This window comes from Manis pentadactyla, chromosome 3, assembly GCF_030020395.1.
Source record: "Manis pentadactyla isolate mManPen7 chromosome 3, mManPen7.hap1, whole genome shotgun sequence".
Taxonomy (NCBI): Eukaryota; Metazoa; Chordata; class Mammalia; order Pholidota; family Manidae; genus Manis; species Manis pentadactyla.
In genome coordinates, this window is record NC_080021.1 from 178,601,902 (window position 1) to 178,620,710 (window position 18,809).

Sequence of the window (18,809 nt, forward strand, 5' to 3'; positions counted from 1 at the left end):
GACTAAGACTATGGAATCAGACTGCCAGGAGTTAAATCCTGTTTCTTCTACTTTATAGCTTCGAGACTTGGTCAGGTCACTTTACCTCTCTGAGACTCAGTACTTAGGGTAAGATTGCTAGGAAGAGAAAATGAGTTGATATATGGAACATATGACTATATAAATGTTAGCTCTCATAATCTTTCTGTTCTCCCCAGTATCAAGAACAGTAGAATACATGTTTGTGGAGTAACAGAATTTCTGAGGTCCTAATTTAGTGTAAGGATGGAAAATGTGTGAAACTTGTATAGCCATTTTCCTGCCTTGTGCCATTCTGGCAAATCTTCAGGGAGTCTACTACCAACTGATTGGAATTACTACCCGACAGAGCACCTCTTTGCCATTCATGGTTAATGAACTGACATTCATTCTCTCTCAAAAGCATAATATTCTAAGAGATGGCAGGATATCTTACATAAAACATTGTTTCTCTTTTTTTAATTTTTAGTTCTCCCTCCTCAACCAGAAAACATCAAGATTTCTAATATCACAGATTCCTCGGCTGTGATCTCTTGGACAATCCTGGATGGCTATTCTATTTCTTCTGTTATCATCCGTTACAAGGTTCAGGGCAAGAGTCAAGACCAGCACATTGATGTGAAGATCAAGAATGCCACCATTACCCAGTACCAGCTTAAGGGCCTAGAGGCTGAAACAGCTTACCAGGTGGACATTTTTGCCGAGAACAACATAGGGTCAAGCAACCCAACCTTTTCTCATGAACTGATGACTCTCTCTCAATCCCAAGGTTGGTAGAGTGGGCAGGTATTGACATAGGAGCACTTCTGGAGAGTTATCAGAAAATTCCCACCATCTTATGATCTTCACCCAACAGGCATGTCACGTGACATGATTCATTTGTCCTAATAGGCTCCACTATCTAGATAGATCCTTAGAATGAAAATACCCCTGGGAAGGCTACACTGTTGATCCATCTTCTGGTACTAAACCTTAGACTAAATTAGCCCATCTGCACTCCCCATCCAGCAGTTGAAGCTCTGAGTAATACGAACTTGATTCTGTGGAGAAAGCATGTGGAACCTGCTTAGTGGAGGCAGACTTGTGCAGATGCTCAGTGGGAGGCTTCAGGAACCACACTCCACTCCTTCTCAAATGAACTTCTCTTTTAGCTTGAATGGCACTAAGCTATTCTGAGTTTTCTTTTACTTTTTGGATGTGGGTTATTACGTGTCCACATCCACACTAACCCCTCTCCAGAGAGTAAGCTCTGTGAGAAAAGTGGAGATCCCTCAGAGTGCCAAGTACATTATGCCCAGTGTTTGTGATTGATAAAACCTGTTGAGTGTAATGAAGTGAACAAGGGCCCCGGGAGGCCTGCGGGGGCTCTAGCCCCTGGAGGGCCTTCCCTCTGAACTCTCTCTGAAGTGGCACCTCCTAGCCTTCTGCACTGCGCAGTGTGTGCAAGGGAGCAGAAACAGTGGGATGTTAGAGGAAAATGGTGATTTTTGCACATTTATAATTTGGACTGAGTATTTTTACAGAAATCTTATGGTACCAAAAACTTCTTGGTTCTCTTGAGGGCTAACTAGGTCTTACGGCATAACTCTGTTTTCAGTGCTGAATCTTTGGAATATTTTTGAAACATCCAAGGATGATGAATATGCCGACTACAGAGAGTCATAGTTTTCAGATGGCAGCCTTAATAAATGCATCATTTTTATAATTACTTGTGTTTTGGTAAAATACACAGGAACTAAATCCAAGTTATACATAAAATGCAAACAGGAAAATTAAAAACAAGATATAAAAAAAAACCTTCACCGTGCCATTCCAGACACCTCTTCATGCCCACAGGCACAGAGAGGAAGGAAAGAGAATCACAGAAGAATACTTATGTTCTACATGCTGATTTTCATACAAATATATTGAGTTTAATCTTAACTGAAATAAGAGAAAGGAGTGGAAGGATTAGATCTGAGCCTTTAATAGTTTATTTTGACCTGAGCCCTAAATTTAATGGTTTTTCTCTTCTGTGTTTCCCTCCCCTCCCCTTCCTTCCTTCCTTCCTTCCTTTTCTTATTGGTATCTTCAAGTTTTCTCTGTCAGCTTTTTAAAACAAGAAAACAAAACAAAACAATCTTATGGACTCTAAGCTCTCAGCCTCGTAGAACTGGGAAGCTTCCCTATGTGCAGGGAGGTTTAGTCACTTTCCCGAAGTCACACATCCAGTTAGTCACTGTCGCTGCTACTCTACAATGTGTATCTGCTTGGGCCTCTATTTGGAAATAAAACTTGAACAAATGACAACAATGATTAACACACTGCCATTTAAAAAGCACTTAAAAAAAAAAATCTTGTAACAACCCTGTGAGTCAGACTCATCTCCACTGAGTTTCAGAAAATAAATGAATAGCCCAAGGTCACACAGCAATGGGGCTGCCAGGACATTCCCACTGCCCGCGACTTCTCACAGACAGTCTTGGCTTCTCTCCTCCCCCGGAACTAACCCGGCTGCTTCTCCTGTGTCTGTCCCCCTGCACAGCACCGGCAGACCTCGGAGGCGGGAAGATGCTGCTCATAGCCATCCTCGGCTCGGCGGGAATGACCTGCCTGACGGTGCTGTTGGCCTTTCTGATCATGTTGCAACTGAAGAGGGCAAATGTCCAAAGGAGAATGGCCCAAGCCTTTCAAAATGTGGTAGTGTCTCATCTCCCTCCTAGCTAATAAGTACAAGTCCACATATATGCAGATTTAAAGATGTGGACCAGGACATTTACTTGTAGAGCAATTATTTCCCTTAGGCAAGTCTCTTCTCTTTGGCTTCCATTATGAAATGGGAGATAAATAGCATGACTATATAATTTTGAAAATGAAAAGGTTGCTCTTAATTATTCAGCAAACCAGGCCTAACACAGGACTGTGCCTGTCAAGATGATGAACGGCCATCCTAGTGATAAGTCAGCAGAGAGAGTTATCTTGCACTATAAAGAACTGAACATTTCTGGCAAGGAAGGACATGAGGGTAACCAGACCTCAGTCTCATTCTTCTATCTAGGAATTTTGACCAATAACAAAGGTTTACAAAATCACACTTTGCCAATAGGCACCCTATTTGTATCCTTTTGATATTCTACATATTCATGTATGTGAGCCCCCACACTTCCCCTCACCAGAGGACAAGGGCCGTTTTATTATTTGGCATATTTACATGCCAAAACTGGCTCACCTCAGGCTGTTACTGGAAAGGAAGGATCAGCAAGGGGGTTGGGAATGCTGGCGCCCCTCATGCCACCCAGGCTCTGCCATAATGTGTCGGCAGCCAGTTACATACAGGAGAAAAGGTGAGACAGTGTCGGGCTCTGCTCCAAGCCTCAGTCATCTCGGAGCCACAGCCTGCTCCAGGCGTGAGAGATTCCAAGACTGAGGACAAGCCAGAGGGAGAGAGAATGAGAGCCGAGAATGGGCCAAGACGATGCTCGGGAAGCTCTCACGGAGGCATGGCCTGCGGCTGCCCCAGGTGGGCCTCCGAGTTCTTTTCCAAACCAAAACCGAACACCGGACCATTCAGCAGAGCAGAAACACAAGTGTGACTAACTGGAGAATCTCAGGCTATGGCATGCATACCAAAATCCTCCCTCTCTGGCTCTCTGCAGACACTGCTAATCCACTACGGCATGCTTTCCCACTGAGGCCCAGAACTGCGCCCATACAGTTCTGTAGACAGCCATTGCATCAGATGGGGCCTTTAGGTGAAACCTACTTCCATCCCCATTTATAATTACACAATTTCTTTTGTCACCTGGTGTGGCTATAAGTCAGGAGGTGTTATGCACCTTAGAATCATGAAAAATCTTGGCACAAAATCATGAAAAAATTATTTTTCCAGAGGGAAGAACCAGCTGTGCAGTTCAACTCAGGAACTCTGGCCTTGAACAGGAAGGCCAAAAACAACCCGGATCCCACCATTTATCCAGTGCTCGACTGGAATGACATCAAATTTCAAGATGTGATTGGGGAGGGTAATTTTGGCCAGGTTCTTAAGGCACGCATCAAGAAGGACGGGTTACGGATGGACGCTGCCATCAAAAGGATGAAAGGTCAGTCAGTGCTTGGCCAAATCAAGTCAGCATTTCACTAGGGTGTGGAGAAAACTTAACTTCCTGTTGAATCTTTCCTTACATTCTTTAAACAAAAATTTGGCATGATGTCAGACACAGCTCTTTTGTGTAACTGGCGGTGAAGGTGATGTTTCCTTGCAGTCAGCTCATGACAGGGTCAGGATGTAAACATGCAGGTGTGAGCTGTTTAAACACCACCGTCTGGATTCCTTGGGATGTAAGACTACAGATTAGTCTCTGTTGCGTACCACTCGCTGTGGGGGAACACTACAGTTTCTCGTGAGGCAGTGGTTCTCAAATGGAGTTGTATCAGAATCAACTGGAGAGCTTGTTAAAAAGCTTTTAGGCCCTACCAGGGTTTCTGGGTCAGTAATTCCAGAACAAGGTCAGGGAATCTGCATTTCTAATTAGTTCCCAAGTGGCACTGATGCTGAGGGTAGAGACCACTGTTTGCAAGCCACAGTCTTCATGGGCTCTGTGCATCCAGATTCCTGGAGACGTGGTGGGAAGTGCATCTAGTTGGGCTTACCCAACTCCCAGCTCTACTGTATTTGAATTCTGGGTGGCACATAAGAATCTGTGTTTAATAAGCTCCCAATGATTGTTCTAGACACTCAAGTTTGAAACCAGGATCTAAGGTCCCCAGAACTAAATTTTTTCCAGCTGTACTCATCTCGACTACATAGTGCTTACCCATTTAACAAGACTGGATACTAAAGAGAGAGCCAACTGACAATAGTAGCAGTGCTAGCTGCCTTCTCGTCTGTGTGGAACAGCAGCACACGTGCGCCTTGACGGCGAAGCTGCAGTGTAGCTGTCCAGGGTGCCAGTGGGAGAGTGGCGGTGGGAGCAGGGAGCGGAACTGACTGGTGTCGGGGCAGCACCATGAGATGGGCTCGAAGGCCACTCTTAGTTTTTCCTTCTGTTTGACCGCTAAACTGAGCCTAAGATGAAGATTAACCCTAAGTCTTATTAAACCATAGCTGCTTTCTGCATTGTTAAGACGTCCGAAAACAAATAGTGTCTGTGCTCTGAGATAGTAATATGTTTCAAACATACACACACAAACTTGCCTAGCATCCAGAAATCTCTTTTCTGCTTTCTACTTTAGTTACAGGGAATTTGAGGCAGGAGCAGGGATATTAAGAGGAGAATGAGTGTAGAACCTTGTAAAATCCAGTTTTAATTTTAATTTTTAGTGGGATCTGACCTAAGCCTGATTGTTCCTCTCATGCCCACATGAAGAGGTAAAAGAGCTTAACAGGGCACCAGGGCAGAAAACTTCTGCAGTGAGAGTGACACATCCTAAGGGGAAAGTTACTGAAATGAGGGAACCTCATTATAAAGAACTTTATTTTTACAATGCTCCCAAGGCATTGACCCTCAGGCTCTGTGGTATGAACAGGGCATCTGACTTGGGATTGCCTGCCAGTTAGTCTTACAGGTACTTTTAGGCCAAATGAAGCCTTTCTGTAATTTCTAAGCACGTTCAGGCACACACACAGCCACCAGCATCCCTCTTCCACCCTTCCCCCCTCAGTGTCATTTTTCAAGAAACAGAATAGCACAGTCACCAACTCAAGGCTGATCAGTTTGTGCATCAAGCAAAGAGCCTTCTCTCCAGCCTGGTTGGTGCCTGCTGGTCCCTCTGACCAAGTGCTAGTGCAGGAGCAAATGCAACTCAGTTCCCTGACTACCAGGGGACCTCTATAAAAATGTGATTGGGATTTGAGTTTTTTAAAGCAGTACTGATTTTTGAAAAAGCAAGTTGGAATTATTATAATAAGCAAGGTGTGTGTATTACTGAATTTTCGCTGAACCTTTGGTTATATGCCTCAGCGTATTTGTCTCTGGATGGTGGATCCAGCTAGGAAAGCTAGAGTCTAAAAGTAGAGAAAGCTCTATCTCTGCCAGATCATTTCCCTGGGTATTTGAGAGCTTAAACAAAAAAACTTCTCAGCAGTGGTTCTCAACCAGGGGTGATTTTGCCCCGAGGGACACTCGGTGATGTCCAGATACATTTTTGCTTGGGCTACTGGTGTCTAGTGTGTAGAAGCCAGAGATGCTGCTAACATCCTACTATGCACAGAACAGCCCCCCCAACCACCCCTGCCGCCCCCAACAAAGAAGGATCAGCCTAAAGGGTCAACAGTGCCAAGTATCTTCCTTAGTCATTCTTTGATCTCTGTGCAGCTTTCCAGACCTGACAGTGACTGAGCACCTGAAGGTCTGGAGGAGCAGCAGGGGACAGTTGTTTCTGAAGAGGTGTAAGAGAGCAGGATCACAATTCTTGACTTTCTTCCCAGAATATGCCTCCAAAGATGACCACAGGGACTTTGCAGGGGAACTGGAGGTTCTCTGTAAGCTTGGACACCACCCAAACATCATCAATCTCTTGGGAGCATGTGAACATCGTGGTAAGATGCTCCTTTCCTGTCTTCCTGCCAGAATTTTTTTTAAAAAACAGGCGCATTCGATATTGAAATTAGAAAGATAATCATCTATTTTTTTTTATTTTGGAATCATTAATGTACAATTACATGAGCAACATTATGGTTACTAGACTCCCCCTATTATCAAGTTCCCACCACATACCCCATTTTATCTTTTTTTTTTAAGTTGCAGTTTCAATCTGAATGTCTAGTGGCATTTATTGACTGCAGAGGTTTGGCCTCTTTTGGAGGCATGTCCCTCGACTGGATCTCTTGTTCTGTGATGTGGTTCAGCCACTGCTGCCCCAAGGCATCATGGCTCCTACATGCCCCTCCTGCCAACCCACAGGTCTTCTCAGCTTCTCCTTCTAGGTACACTGCAGGGGCCCTCAGCACCAGGGAAAGTGAAATGCTTTGGTTTTTCTTAATTGCCTGTCTTCTCACCCAAAACACTGATACTCCGAATGTTACATCCCTAATGCCAACAATCTATGGTAACATGGAAGCATTGATGGTGCTTAGGGTAAACTAATAATCTTAAATCTGACTGGGCTTTTATTTTTCCCAAAATAATTCCCTACACAATTACATTGGAGTTTTATAGTGATGGATGTCACACATATTCTGAAAATGCAGCTTATACTATTAATTCACATATTTATTGAGTACTTCCATTGGTTTACCTCTGTGTGTTACCTGGGTTTGTAGTTCTGAATCTACACTTAAACTTAATTTCTCATGGAAGAGTTTGCTTCCACAAAAAAGCTCCACACGGTAATTATTTACAAACTTGACAACCTCTTGTTGACTTTGCAGTATAAACACCAACAGTAGAAAAGAGACTACTTCCTTTTCCTCAATTTATTAAACTAAAAATACTGGTGCTTCGAGCAACATATCATTCTGTGATCCAATAGGGATGTAATTCTAAAAGCCAGATCATGTCTCTTGGGTTAAATAATGAACTAATGATGTTTATTTTTGAGCTACTTCCTAAAAATAGTAATCAGCATGGGACAGCAGGAAATGCAAGTTAAAAAGAATAATAACTACTGACAACAGACAAATAGGTATCTTTTAAAATTTTGCTTGATCATCATGTTAGCAGATAATTGGTTGGCTCTTAAAATTTCTAATTCACTACGGAAGTGAGAAAGCACATTTATACCAGACCTGAGGTTGTATCTTTCCCTATAGTGCCACAGGATTCAGTACTAAAGGACATTTTTTTTGTCACAATTTCAATTTCTTAGAATATCTTTAAAGTTTAAATTCATTGGACTTTTTAAATTTAAGAAATGCTTTATCAAAAAAATATACCTTTAAAGGACTGTAAAGCCACTTTTCACTGGCTCTAAAGATCAATGTTGTTATCAAGAAAGGATAGTTTTATTTTTTAAGAAAGGAAAATAATTTGGAATAAAAAGGACAATGGACCGTAATTTCTTCTAGGATATAGTGTTGTTTTTTTCCTAAAAGCTTGAGCTTTCTGGTTTCTGTAAGCAAAATGCAATCTCTGACACTAGACGGTGCTGACCAGCAGCCTCATCAGCACCATGGTGACCCCACGTGGGTCTCAGGGAGTAGCAGAAGGCAGGAGAGAAAGCAAATTATTTGTTCTGGGTCCTTCTGCTATGGACTCTGAATCATTGTTGTTTAAATAACCTCAAGGAGAGCCAGAGACAGACTGAAACAACATCCTGGCTCACTTTAGGTTCTTAATCAATATTGAATAAAAAATAAAAGGTGATGTGGACTATCTGTCCTAGATCTTCTAACAAGTGCGTGCCATGACTTCATTTTGGTTTTCTCACTGTGTAGGTGACAGCATCTAGGCAGGCCTCCACGGTAGTCCACACTTGGTGGGGGGGAGTGGGAAAGAGGGGAACCCTGAGTTCAAGTGGGGCACCCCATGAGCATGGCAGAAGGATGGAACTGATGCAGTCCATCCTCAGCATCACCGCGGATGGGGCCTCCAGATGTATTACTCTTAGATAAAATGGAGTTTTAGAAGCAATTCCCAAGGACCACAGTACATTGCAGATATACCACAGCTGTTTAGGGCCACTGGTAAGGTGGTGTCTTCCCCTTTCCCTGCAGGCTACCTGTACTTGGCCATCGAGTATGCCCCCCACGGAAACCTCTTGGACTTCCTGCGCAAGAGCAGAGTGCTGGAAACAGACCCGGCGTTCGCCATCGCCAACAGCACCGCCTCCACACTGTCCTCCCAGCAGCTGCTTCACTTTGCAGCAGATGTGGCCCGGGGTATGGACTACTTGAGCCAAAAACAGGTTTGTCGTGAGGACCTTGCTTCTGGACATCTTTCCTTTGAAATTCTCTCTAGCATCTGAGTTTAGTTAAATTTATAATGTTTTTTGCCTGTCAGCCTCTCTCTTCAATTCTTCTTAAAACATCCCTAATTTTAATGTTAATATCCTATCCATTTATATAGAAGTGAATGCCCACTGCCGACAAATTATTTATCTAGTGAATCTTTCCATATGTGTTTGGTAAAGTGCTTTATCAGATTTTAGCTTCTTGTGGCTCCAAACAATGTACAATAGTAGAGGATTTACATGGCAGTAAGATTTAATGACCTGGATTTTTCCCTGAAATGTTTTTCCCAAGATGTGGTGGGTCATTTGGCAGAATCTACTAACTGGAGAAGAGCTTTAAGGGAACTAGATTCCCTTTATAAAATCCATTTTCATACTCTTTGCTCTATTTCCCAAAGTTCTTGCCCCTATGGCTTTGTGCTAACAAAATGAAGTTAAAAAGCAAGTATGGTGCTGAAAATATATGTTTGTTTGTTTTTTTAATTTCAGTTTATCCACAGGGATCTGGCTGCCAGGAACATTTTAGTTGGTGAAAACTATGTAGCCAAAATAGCAGATTTTGGATTATCCCGAGGTCAAGAAGTATATGTGAAAAAGACGATGGTAAGTTCAGACCTCAGACACTGATAACATCCTTCCCAGGGCAGCGCTCCCTCTCTGATGGGGCTTCTCGTAGAACACCACTGTTCTGTGGCGGCCGAGGCACCTGCGGGCACCCCGCTACATACCGCTCCAGCCTAGCAAACATCCTTTTTAAGTTTTGATTCCTAAAGCAATTGGAGGGTCCATATTCACCAGTGGAGAAGCCACTGTCACATGTGGCTGACTAGGTGAACATGCAGGCCTCCTGGGGTAGGGGCTGTGTCAGGTCCAGACCCCTGGGTGTCTCACCCAGACACCTCTGAGGGGCTCCCACCATCCCCCTTCATGCACAGCAAACATAGGAAGGGTAAAAGACATTTAACATGCTTTCCAAATATAAAGGAAACAAATGAATGAGGTTCCCAAATCACAAGGAAGCCCTATGGAGAAACTCATAACTTCTAAAGGCCCACAGATTTTCCTTTCACCCAGAATTCTGCACTTCCTCTCCAAGCCCAGATCCAACCCACTTTCACCTAATGATACCTACTCTCCCAAATAGTAATATTTTACCTTTAAGATCCTGGAAGAACCTAATCACAGTGTTAGAAAAACAGAGAAGCTGGCCTGATTCTGCTTTGGTTGCCTCCCCTGAGGTCATAGAGCCCTGGACGTCAGTGCTGATGGCATAGCGGGTGGACAAATGCAGGCCCCGGGGCACCAGCCCTAGGGTCTCCCGCGTTAGGGAGGTGGACCCGGCGGCAGGGCCCTCCCTTTCCTGGGTCTGATCACCGCTGACTGCCTCGGCTCTCCCGGGCGACCCGAGCTCCGCATGGAGGGCCCTTTCACTTCTGCCTCGGGCAGCTGCAACACGCGGCTCGGGTCTCTGTATGGCTCCTTAAGATCAGGTTTCCTTTCTCTTCAATACACTTATTTTAGTTACCGACAAGATAACACAAACAATATTCAAGAACGTTTTGAAAAGGAAATGACCCACAGTTCGCCACCTTGGCACTTGTCACTTATGCCTTCCACAGGAATACACATTTCAATGTGCTTACCACCATCACAGTGAACGTAGCCCTTCTGGATCTTGCCACTGCCTTTTACGATCAGGGTTTGAAGTGGGGCCCCTTTGGCTCTCAGAGCCCACCGCGCAGCCCAGCCCTGGATGCTTACTAATGACCCACACTTTCAGAAGCCGTCAGTGCCTCCCTGAGGGCTGGTTTCCAGGCACTGCTTTTTCCCTAAGCTTTTCAGAATTTGCCCCACTCTGAGCAGAGCAGCCAGCTCTCTGGGTGGGTGGCGCTTGTCCTAAGGAAGCAGGACCTGCCCCCTGCACAGCCACTCAGGCCCCGGGCCACCTGGAAGCCTCCTGTCTCCTTCACAGAATCCCTTTCTTTGCCTCACCTTGTCCTTTGGGGGATGTTGTCCCCTGGATGGATGTGGAGCGGCTAAATGTTAGCCCCATGACCTGCACGGTTTATTGGGAGGCTGTCCTCAGATCCCCAAGGCCAACACTAACTTGCTTGGCATTTCATGAAGGGCAGGGATTTCTGTAGTCTTGGGGGCTAAGGGGGAACACTTAGGGGGCAAAGCACTGGTCAGGGCTAAACTCTGCCTCCTAACACAGGGTGCAGTGTTCCGAGGTAGCACGGGGTCTGGGGAGGAAAGGGATGGGGAGGGATGCACAGAGAAGGGACTGTGGAGGAGCAAGCTCCCTGCAAGAAGGGGACAGTGTGGCAAGGCACCACCAGAGGGCAGATGGGCTACTTTTCGGGCCTATTGTTTAATCAGAGATTTTCACCTCTCATTATACCTCAGAATCATTTAAAAAACACAGAGTCTGTATCCTACTGCTTATTCTAGTTCAGTTGTTCTTCAGTGGAGCTCCTGAATCAGTTTTTTTTTTTTTGAAAGTCCTCCAAGGAGATTCTAATACTAGAGGTGTGCAAACTAATGTATTAAGTGATTTAGGGTTTTATTATCACTTATTAACACACCTATTATATATACAACATCACCGATTTATTTATTACTACAGTATTTCATGCTGGGCTAGGCTTTCAGTTAACTTAAGTCACACACAGTCTCTGCCTTCAAAGAGCTCACAGACAGATACATAATGAACAACTGGAACCGTTGGTAAGTGCCGGAAGGAGGAAAGCACAGATGCCAAGGGAACACAGAGGAAGCACAATGAACCAAGCCTGTGGTTAGTCATGGAGGGCTTTCTGGAGGAGGCTAACTCCTGAGTTTTTACAGTAGGTGTTAAATAGGTATGGGAGATGTGAGAATGAATTGGATGACCTGGGGGATGCAGTATATAAAAAGCCTAGAAACAAAAGAAAGTACAGAACATATAGGGGTTAAGCAATTCAATAAAGTTGGAGTGTAATGCAGAAAGAGAGTTAAAAGTTCAAGGTTGGAGGAGGAAGTGGGGATAAGTTCTTCCTGAACAGCTTTGAATTCCAGGTAAGAGTTTTGCACACAGCTGATGATTTGGGATCTTGGGACAATAGGGACCTTAAAGAATTTTAAGGAAAGGAACCACATGGTGAGATTTGCCATTTAGAGTGAGCATTTTGAATGTGGTGGAGAACAGAGTTAGGGACTGAAACTAAAGACATGGAGATCAGTTAAGAGGTTGTCATCAGCTAACAGATGATGACAGCTTGAACCAAGGTGATAGCAGTCAGGACAGAGAGACACAAAAGAAAAAATGAAAGAAGTACACATGGAAATCAGTAATTAGAAGGTTTAAGGTCAGAAGCCAGCAGGCAAATGAAAGCAAAGACAAAGCAGAAAATGAAGACAACTCTTTCTGTTCTCTAGCTGTGAAGGGGGAGAGCTGGGATAATGAGTAGGAGTAGAGGGAGGAAGACATTGAAGATATGGATGTGAGAAAGGACACTTCTGTAAAGGACCTTGGAAGTGCAGAATTACCATTTGGAATTTACAGTCAGAAAGAGCTTTGTAATATTGCCACTTTACAAAGAATTGAGAGAATTGCACATTCAAGAATAATCCCTGGGATCCAAGGCAGGGCTGGTCTCATGGATGGGTGGGTTGGGAGAATGCCTGCTCTGGTTTCAGGGGTGCTGAGATCCCCTAAATACTCCTGGTTTTGCCCCACCCCATGGCTAAGGCATGCTGGCATGCTGCTGTGAGAGCTTGGACAAATCCTGGGCAGGAGGCCTCTGTCTTTCAACAGGGTTCATATGATTCCTGGGGTGGGTCAATAAGAAGTGAGCCCAAAATCACAGCAAATTTGAGGAAGCCAGGAATAAAATGCAAAAGTCAAACTGCTCAGTGTCCAGTCCACATCTCATTTTTCCCAGGCTGGACTCAGTAAGCCAAGAAATGGGGACAACTTGGAGGGAGCTAGGGCCAGGCACCCACAGGGTGAGTGTCTCCCCTCCTATCTCCAAACCCAGTGTAAACTGCACTGCCTACAAGTTATTTTCTCCTCTACTGACATATATGAGCACTGTTCCCTTTGGCCTGAAATACTCTTTCCTTCTCCACCCACCTTACTACACCTATACATCTCTAAGAACTGAGGTCAAATGTCCCCTCCTCTGGAAAATCTTCCCCCTTCTCCTGAGGCACAGCTGGCCTCCTCACACTATTTCAGCATTTCCCACATTGCAATTTAGTTATTGGTTTCTATGCCTGTTACCTTCTCAAACCTCATGCCTCTGAAAGCCACAAAGTGAATGAATGAATGACTACCAAATGCACACATACATTCACACACGCACACACTTCTCTTAATATAAAACTGTAGTAGGGAACCCCTTACAAACAGGTAAGACTTACACTATTTGTGTCTTTGAATTTGAAAACACACTTCTGGGTAAAACATAACACAAAATAATTCCTGATCTGCCATACCTTATATCTGGGGATTCCACATAGGGTTCCCTATGGGCTTGAGAGAGCCACACCTTCGGATGAGCTGCCAGCCTTGTGAAGGGTGCCTGTCCTGCTTAAAGTGGCCTCTCACTTTGTTCTCTTCAGGGAAGACTCCCAGTGCGCTGGATGGCGATTGAGTCACTAAATTACAGCGTGTATACAACCAACAGTGATGTGTAAGTAATCCTCTTGTTGCTGGTTTTGTCCCCAGAAAAATATAGATTTGACAGAGATTTCAAAGAATAGCAAGAATATTGTCCCTCTGCAGAATAAAGCCAATCAGCCCAGGAAATAAATTCACAGATTAAATGAAGCTCAGAATGGACACTTTTCTAGGTGGAGAATCACTGTGGTAGGCTGTGGGTTTCCTCTGCTTGCTAGGGAGCAGGGATGAATTCTTGCTCTCCAGAGGAGCAAGGGACACACCAGTCTTCCTGGAGCTCTGCTTCCCCAAAGACCTCAGCACACAGGGCCTAGATCAGAGAGGCAGCTGAACAACTGCTGGGAGTTGGGGTGTCTCAAGGGGGGGCCATGTCTGCTTGCCGCCTGCAGTGACAAGTCTCAAGCTGGCACTGGAGGGAGGGGTTAGGTCATCTCGCTCACACCTCCTATTTCCAGGAGGAAAAGCTGAGGCGCAGAGGGCTGAGGCGTCTTGTCCAGGGGGTTTGCTTATGCCTGGAGATGGGGAGGGGGCTGGCAATTACTGCCCAGTGTGTACAGTGACTTTTGTATGTTATCTCACATCATCTCTTCATCACTTTGAGTAGCTCGGGGTGTCCCCATTTTCAGAAGAATACACTAAGGCCTCAGGGGGTTCAGTAACTTGTCCTTGGTCACACAAGTATCAGGCAGCAGAGACGGGATTTAATCCCCATCTGTCCAGTTTAGAATTACAGCTGATTTCCACAGTACCTCCTTGCATTCTCTACCTCAAGTGAGTGGGGGGCTCTGGAAGAGCTAACCCCATTTCCCTTTTATAATCCTTCCGTTGGCCTAAGAGGAGGTAAACACATGCCGGGTGCAAGACCCTATCCTGGTGAGCAGACATTTCACATTTCCTTTTCTGACAAGAGGCCAGTCACCCTGGCTTTTGGGGGCAGATTTGACTGGTCAACTTGTTTGCTGATGGTTGGTTTCCCTATCGCCCCTTCTGCAGATGGTCCTATGGAGTGTTACTTTGGGAGATCGTTAGCTTAGGTGAGTATCCATGTTTACGTACCACAGGAGACACCAGGCAACATGAGGCAGCCCCTCCTGTGCTCCCTCACTGTGTACAACCGTGGGTACCTTTGTATGTGGTGCCACCAGGTGTGACTTGGAAATAGAACCTTATGGGTTCCCATGTATGAGGGTGTTTATTCTGATGTTTCTTTTTGAAGCCCTATATCTAATTTTATATTCAATACTAATGACATGGTGGCCATGACTTTCATTATAGGTTGTCTCTGCTTGTGCAATAATACCATACAGAGAGCTGTACAAGTTTAAGATGCAGCCATGGAAAGTTATTTTGAAGGCCATTTAATATCATGTGAAAATGTGCATTGCCCAAAACCAGATAAATTTCACATAATGCTATTATCCAAGTTCTACAAATTAAAACTGGAAAGACTACACAGAAGGGTGGTAAAAGTTATTGTGGCTGTTTTTTCATTTGTGCTTTGTTGTATTTTCTAAGATCTCTACAATAAACATGTATTGCTTTTACAACTAAAGTTAGAGAGGAACTATTACAGATAAAATAGGAATTGTTTAACATAAACCACAGACTTCCAGTTAGGAAAAAAGATACAGCTCATTGAGATGGAGATGATGGGCCATGTGTCCCGGATTTGGGGAAGAGAAAGGGCGCCATAGGGAAGGCACCCAGGGCGGCCTGCAGCCTGAGTGCGTTTTGACGTGCAGCGGGTTTGCTCAGAGGAAGACCGCACCAGGCGCTCACACTCCGGGACAGGGCACGTCTTCCTCCCAGTCTTTGGCTTTAGAGCCCCGGGGCAGGAGCCATGCCCTTCCACCCCAGAGGGAGCTTGTGGTGACAATGTTCCTGTCTTCCAGGTGGCACCCCCTACTGCGGGATGACATGTGCAGAACTCTATGAGAAGCTGCCTCAGGGCTACAGACTGGAAAAGCCCCTAAACTGTGATGACGAGGTGTAAGTCAAGCCTCACCGTGGCCTCTTTTTATTTAACTTTTCCACTGCCTATTTCTGGGACAGACTGACGACCAAAGGAGTTACCTGATACACGCACATATATGTATACACACACACCCTGAGATCCCAAACAGCAAAAAAAAAAAAAAAAAAAAGGAGGGGTAGGGAACAGAGGTTGTCTTTAAACTAAGACTGTTAGGCAATGGGCAGGGTGAAGAGCTTTCCAGGCATAGAAATCCAGGAGGAATTTAAGGTAATTATTCTTGGGAAGGTTGAAATAAAGCGAACAAAAGCAGGATCTGAAGGCCTGAAACAAATTCATGAAATCATTCATATGTAAATGTTTGAAACCTTGAGACTAACTGACTGTGGGGCTAGAGATTTCAGAGCTGTTACATTAAGAAAATGGATTTTTCTTCATAGAATCTTGCTTCTGTGAGGATTTTTTTCCAGGAGTAAGAATTATTCCATGGGGAAGAATGATTATTAGTGATTCCACCATTCCTGGAACTAGCTGAGGCGGTAGCTACCTAACTAGCATGATTTGAAGAGGACGAGAGTCTAGACTGAGCAAATAATTTGTCCAAACTGAACCACATCTAAGAGTGAAGAGGAGTGCTATTAATATGTGACACCTGGATTCTGCTGCCCTAAACACATACAGTCCTTCCCAGACGATCAGAATAGATGAGACCAAGTTCCTGCAGGAATGCACCCAGGGCAGGCACTGGGCCTACTAAAAGGAGACTTAGACAGGGAGAGGGGTGGCCTAGGTGAGACTTCCTATGTACCGACCTTGTGTTGAACAGCTACAATTCTTTCTTCCACATCCTACACCTGGCCGTGCCCAGGACTGAAGCAGAGCTGTAGTTAACCCTTTAACTCTGTTTTCAAAGGTACGACCTCATGAGACAGTGCTGGCGGGAGAAGCCTTACGAGAGGCCCTCATTTACCCAGATATTGGTGTCCTTAAACAGGATGTTAGAAGAACGAAAGGTGAGTCGGGAGCTCAAAGCAGGGCTCTTTCCTGACAATTCCTCATGTGTCCAGTGTGGTTAGCACAAGTAGTGGATACAATCCAGCAGGTTTTTCTGCATGGCCCTCGGTATCACAGGGATGTGAAGGATGTGGCCCTACCTTTGAGGAAGTTACAATTTTGGAGGAAATAAGATTTCTATATGAGATTTAGTCACACATAGTAGAACATCACATGACATCGCTTCTAGCTCAAAATGGCTAATTCTATCAGTCATCCTTTTAAGTTTATGGATGAAAGAGACAGAGAGGTGAAAGCAGACAACCAGGCTTACATGGGAAGGCCAGGGATTCTATAAACATTTCCAGAAGGTAGTTGGCTATATGGATCTAAGTTCAAAGGACAAATCTAGGTTAGGGAAACAGATTTTGAAAATCATCAAAACCCTAGTAGTAGTTAAACCAGAGCTGGGGATGAGAGCGCATAGAGGGAGGCATGGGGACGAGAAGCAGACCCAGGAAGGGACCTGAGAGAATGGGGCATTTCTGGCGGGAGCAGCGAGAAGCCCGGCGGCCAGGGAAGGGGAGCCGGTGAAATCTCACTTGCAGAAATCAAGGGATGCATTTCAGGAAGGAGGGCGACAAACACAACAGAGGGGTTCAGGACACAGAACTGTTCCCCAAGTTCTGGAACTGAAACAAGCTAAGGTGAGCAGGGTAGTGCTGTAACTGTGTGTCCCTGAACCCCTCTCACTCTTCTAGACCTATGTGAACACCACGCTTTATGAGAAGTTCACCTATGCGGGAATTGACTGCTCTGCTGAAGAAGCGGCCTAGGACTGCGCACCATCTGTGTATTGTCTCCCCTTCACTGGCAGGACACCCTTGGTGCCAGGCCAGCTTCTGCCTGGAGAGGTGACAGAGGATATAGAAATGTATGTATATTGCTGTACGTCTGGACTTTCAGCTCAAAAGCCCCTGTGTGTGAATCTGTAGTACACTCTGACTGCACCGGGACTGTATATACTGTTTTGAGTAAGAATGTGCGGGAGTCAGAATGCCTGTTTGTGGTTTCATATGCAATAATATATTTTTCTAAAAATGTGGACTTTATGGGGAGGTATGAGAGTACAATTACATAATGTGTAACTCATTATTGTCCTATTTTTGATGTGTACCTTTATAGTGAGTGCTATGAAATGTTTTCCTGTATCTGTATAGAAGTAAAATATGTGAGAAAAGTGGGGGAAATGCATGAGTTCCGTCAGAACAAAGGTTCACACTGAGGAGACAGATGACTCTCTTCTATCATGTGGATTTTTCGGTCTCTAATTTTCTCCCTTATCTGCAGAAGCCATCCAGTGTCATTTGGTTGTTTGGCAACTTTGTCATGTGTTTCCAAAGCTCACAAGTGAATCCAGAAAGCTAACACCTAAAAACAGACTTAAATCTCATTCTTTAGAAGCCTAAACATCTTTAAAGAAGAATGAGTAAGTTTAATAGATAAATTAATGTGACCTTCTTTTAGTTTTTCCTGTAATGTTGATTTGTGTATTTTAAGAAATGGGAAGCCTGGAGTTATATCTGGGAGTCATGTGGCATTTATTGTACCAAATTAACATCCCTCTATGTATTGCACATTGTAAAAAGTTTTAGTTTTGATCTGTTGTGTTTTTACCATTTATACTGTAGGCTCATGTTGTACTGAGCTCATATAGTAAGTGAATAAATGTCCTGCCTACCCACTTTTCATCCAGGAATGTCTCATTGGTGTTATCACATGTCTTTGCTATACTTTAAAGATCTTACTCTGCCTCCTCTAACTTACTAGTAATATGCAGGTAGAGCACTGTGTGGGTATATATACCCCACCAGGCACGGTATCTCAAGATCACATGACTGGAAACAGCTTCTAGATGTGGTCCCATGTGAACTGAGGGCTTAGGATTGGAATAATTTTTAATTGTGTTACAATGTTAAATATTTCAACATACTGCATAAAGTTCCATATTCCTGTCACCTAATCAACCTTATGTATTCAGAAACAATGACCAAGAAAATAAATGTATCCCATATGCTATTTAGAACAGCATATTCAAGCTAAGAGCAAAGCTGAAAGCATACAATTCACCTATCAAGTAAATGGAAACTCAAATGAAAAACCATTGAAACTAGGTCTAAATATATATTCTAGTTCCTTTTGCTTTTTACCCAAATGTTGCAGAGCTACTCCTGATAACTCTTGGTTTGCACATACACAGAACTGAAAAAGGATCATCTGAAAATGCAAATACTG

The 18,809-nt window shown here is 44.3% G+C and overlaps 1 protein-coding gene across 3 annotated transcripts in view; it reads left to right on the forward strand.

Annotated features, from left to right (window-relative positions):
- The window catches only part of TEK (TEK receptor tyrosine kinase), a 97,709-nt gene extending 79,444 nt beyond the window's left edge, over nucleotides 1-18,265 (forward strand). For 2 of the 3 annotated variants that reach the window (XM_036898074.2, XM_036898071.2), the window contains 11 exons: nucleotides 488-787; nucleotides 2,543-2,697; nucleotides 3,887-4,097; nucleotides 6,425-6,535; nucleotides 8,651-8,841; nucleotides 9,376-9,489; nucleotides 13,492-13,562; nucleotides 14,543-14,583; nucleotides 15,442-15,538; nucleotides 16,435-16,534; nucleotides 17,276-18,265. In XM_036898074.2, coding sequence (XP_036753969.1) covers nucleotides 488-787; nucleotides 2,543-2,697; nucleotides 3,887-4,097; nucleotides 6,425-6,535; nucleotides 8,651-8,841; nucleotides 9,376-9,489; nucleotides 13,492-13,562; nucleotides 14,543-14,583; nucleotides 15,442-15,538; nucleotides 16,435-16,534; nucleotides 17,276-17,350 — 1,466 coding nt within the window. In that variant the 3' untranslated portion in view covers nucleotides 17,351-18,265. The remainder of the gene's footprint in view (nucleotides 1-487; nucleotides 788-2,542; nucleotides 2,698-3,886; nucleotides 4,098-6,424; nucleotides 6,536-8,650; nucleotides 8,842-9,375; nucleotides 9,490-13,491; nucleotides 13,563-14,542; nucleotides 14,584-15,441; nucleotides 15,539-16,434; nucleotides 16,535-17,275) is intronic. The other variant, XM_036898073.2, reaches the window with a different exon arrangement.
- The last annotated feature ends 544 nt before the right edge of the window (nucleotides 18,266-18,809 follow it).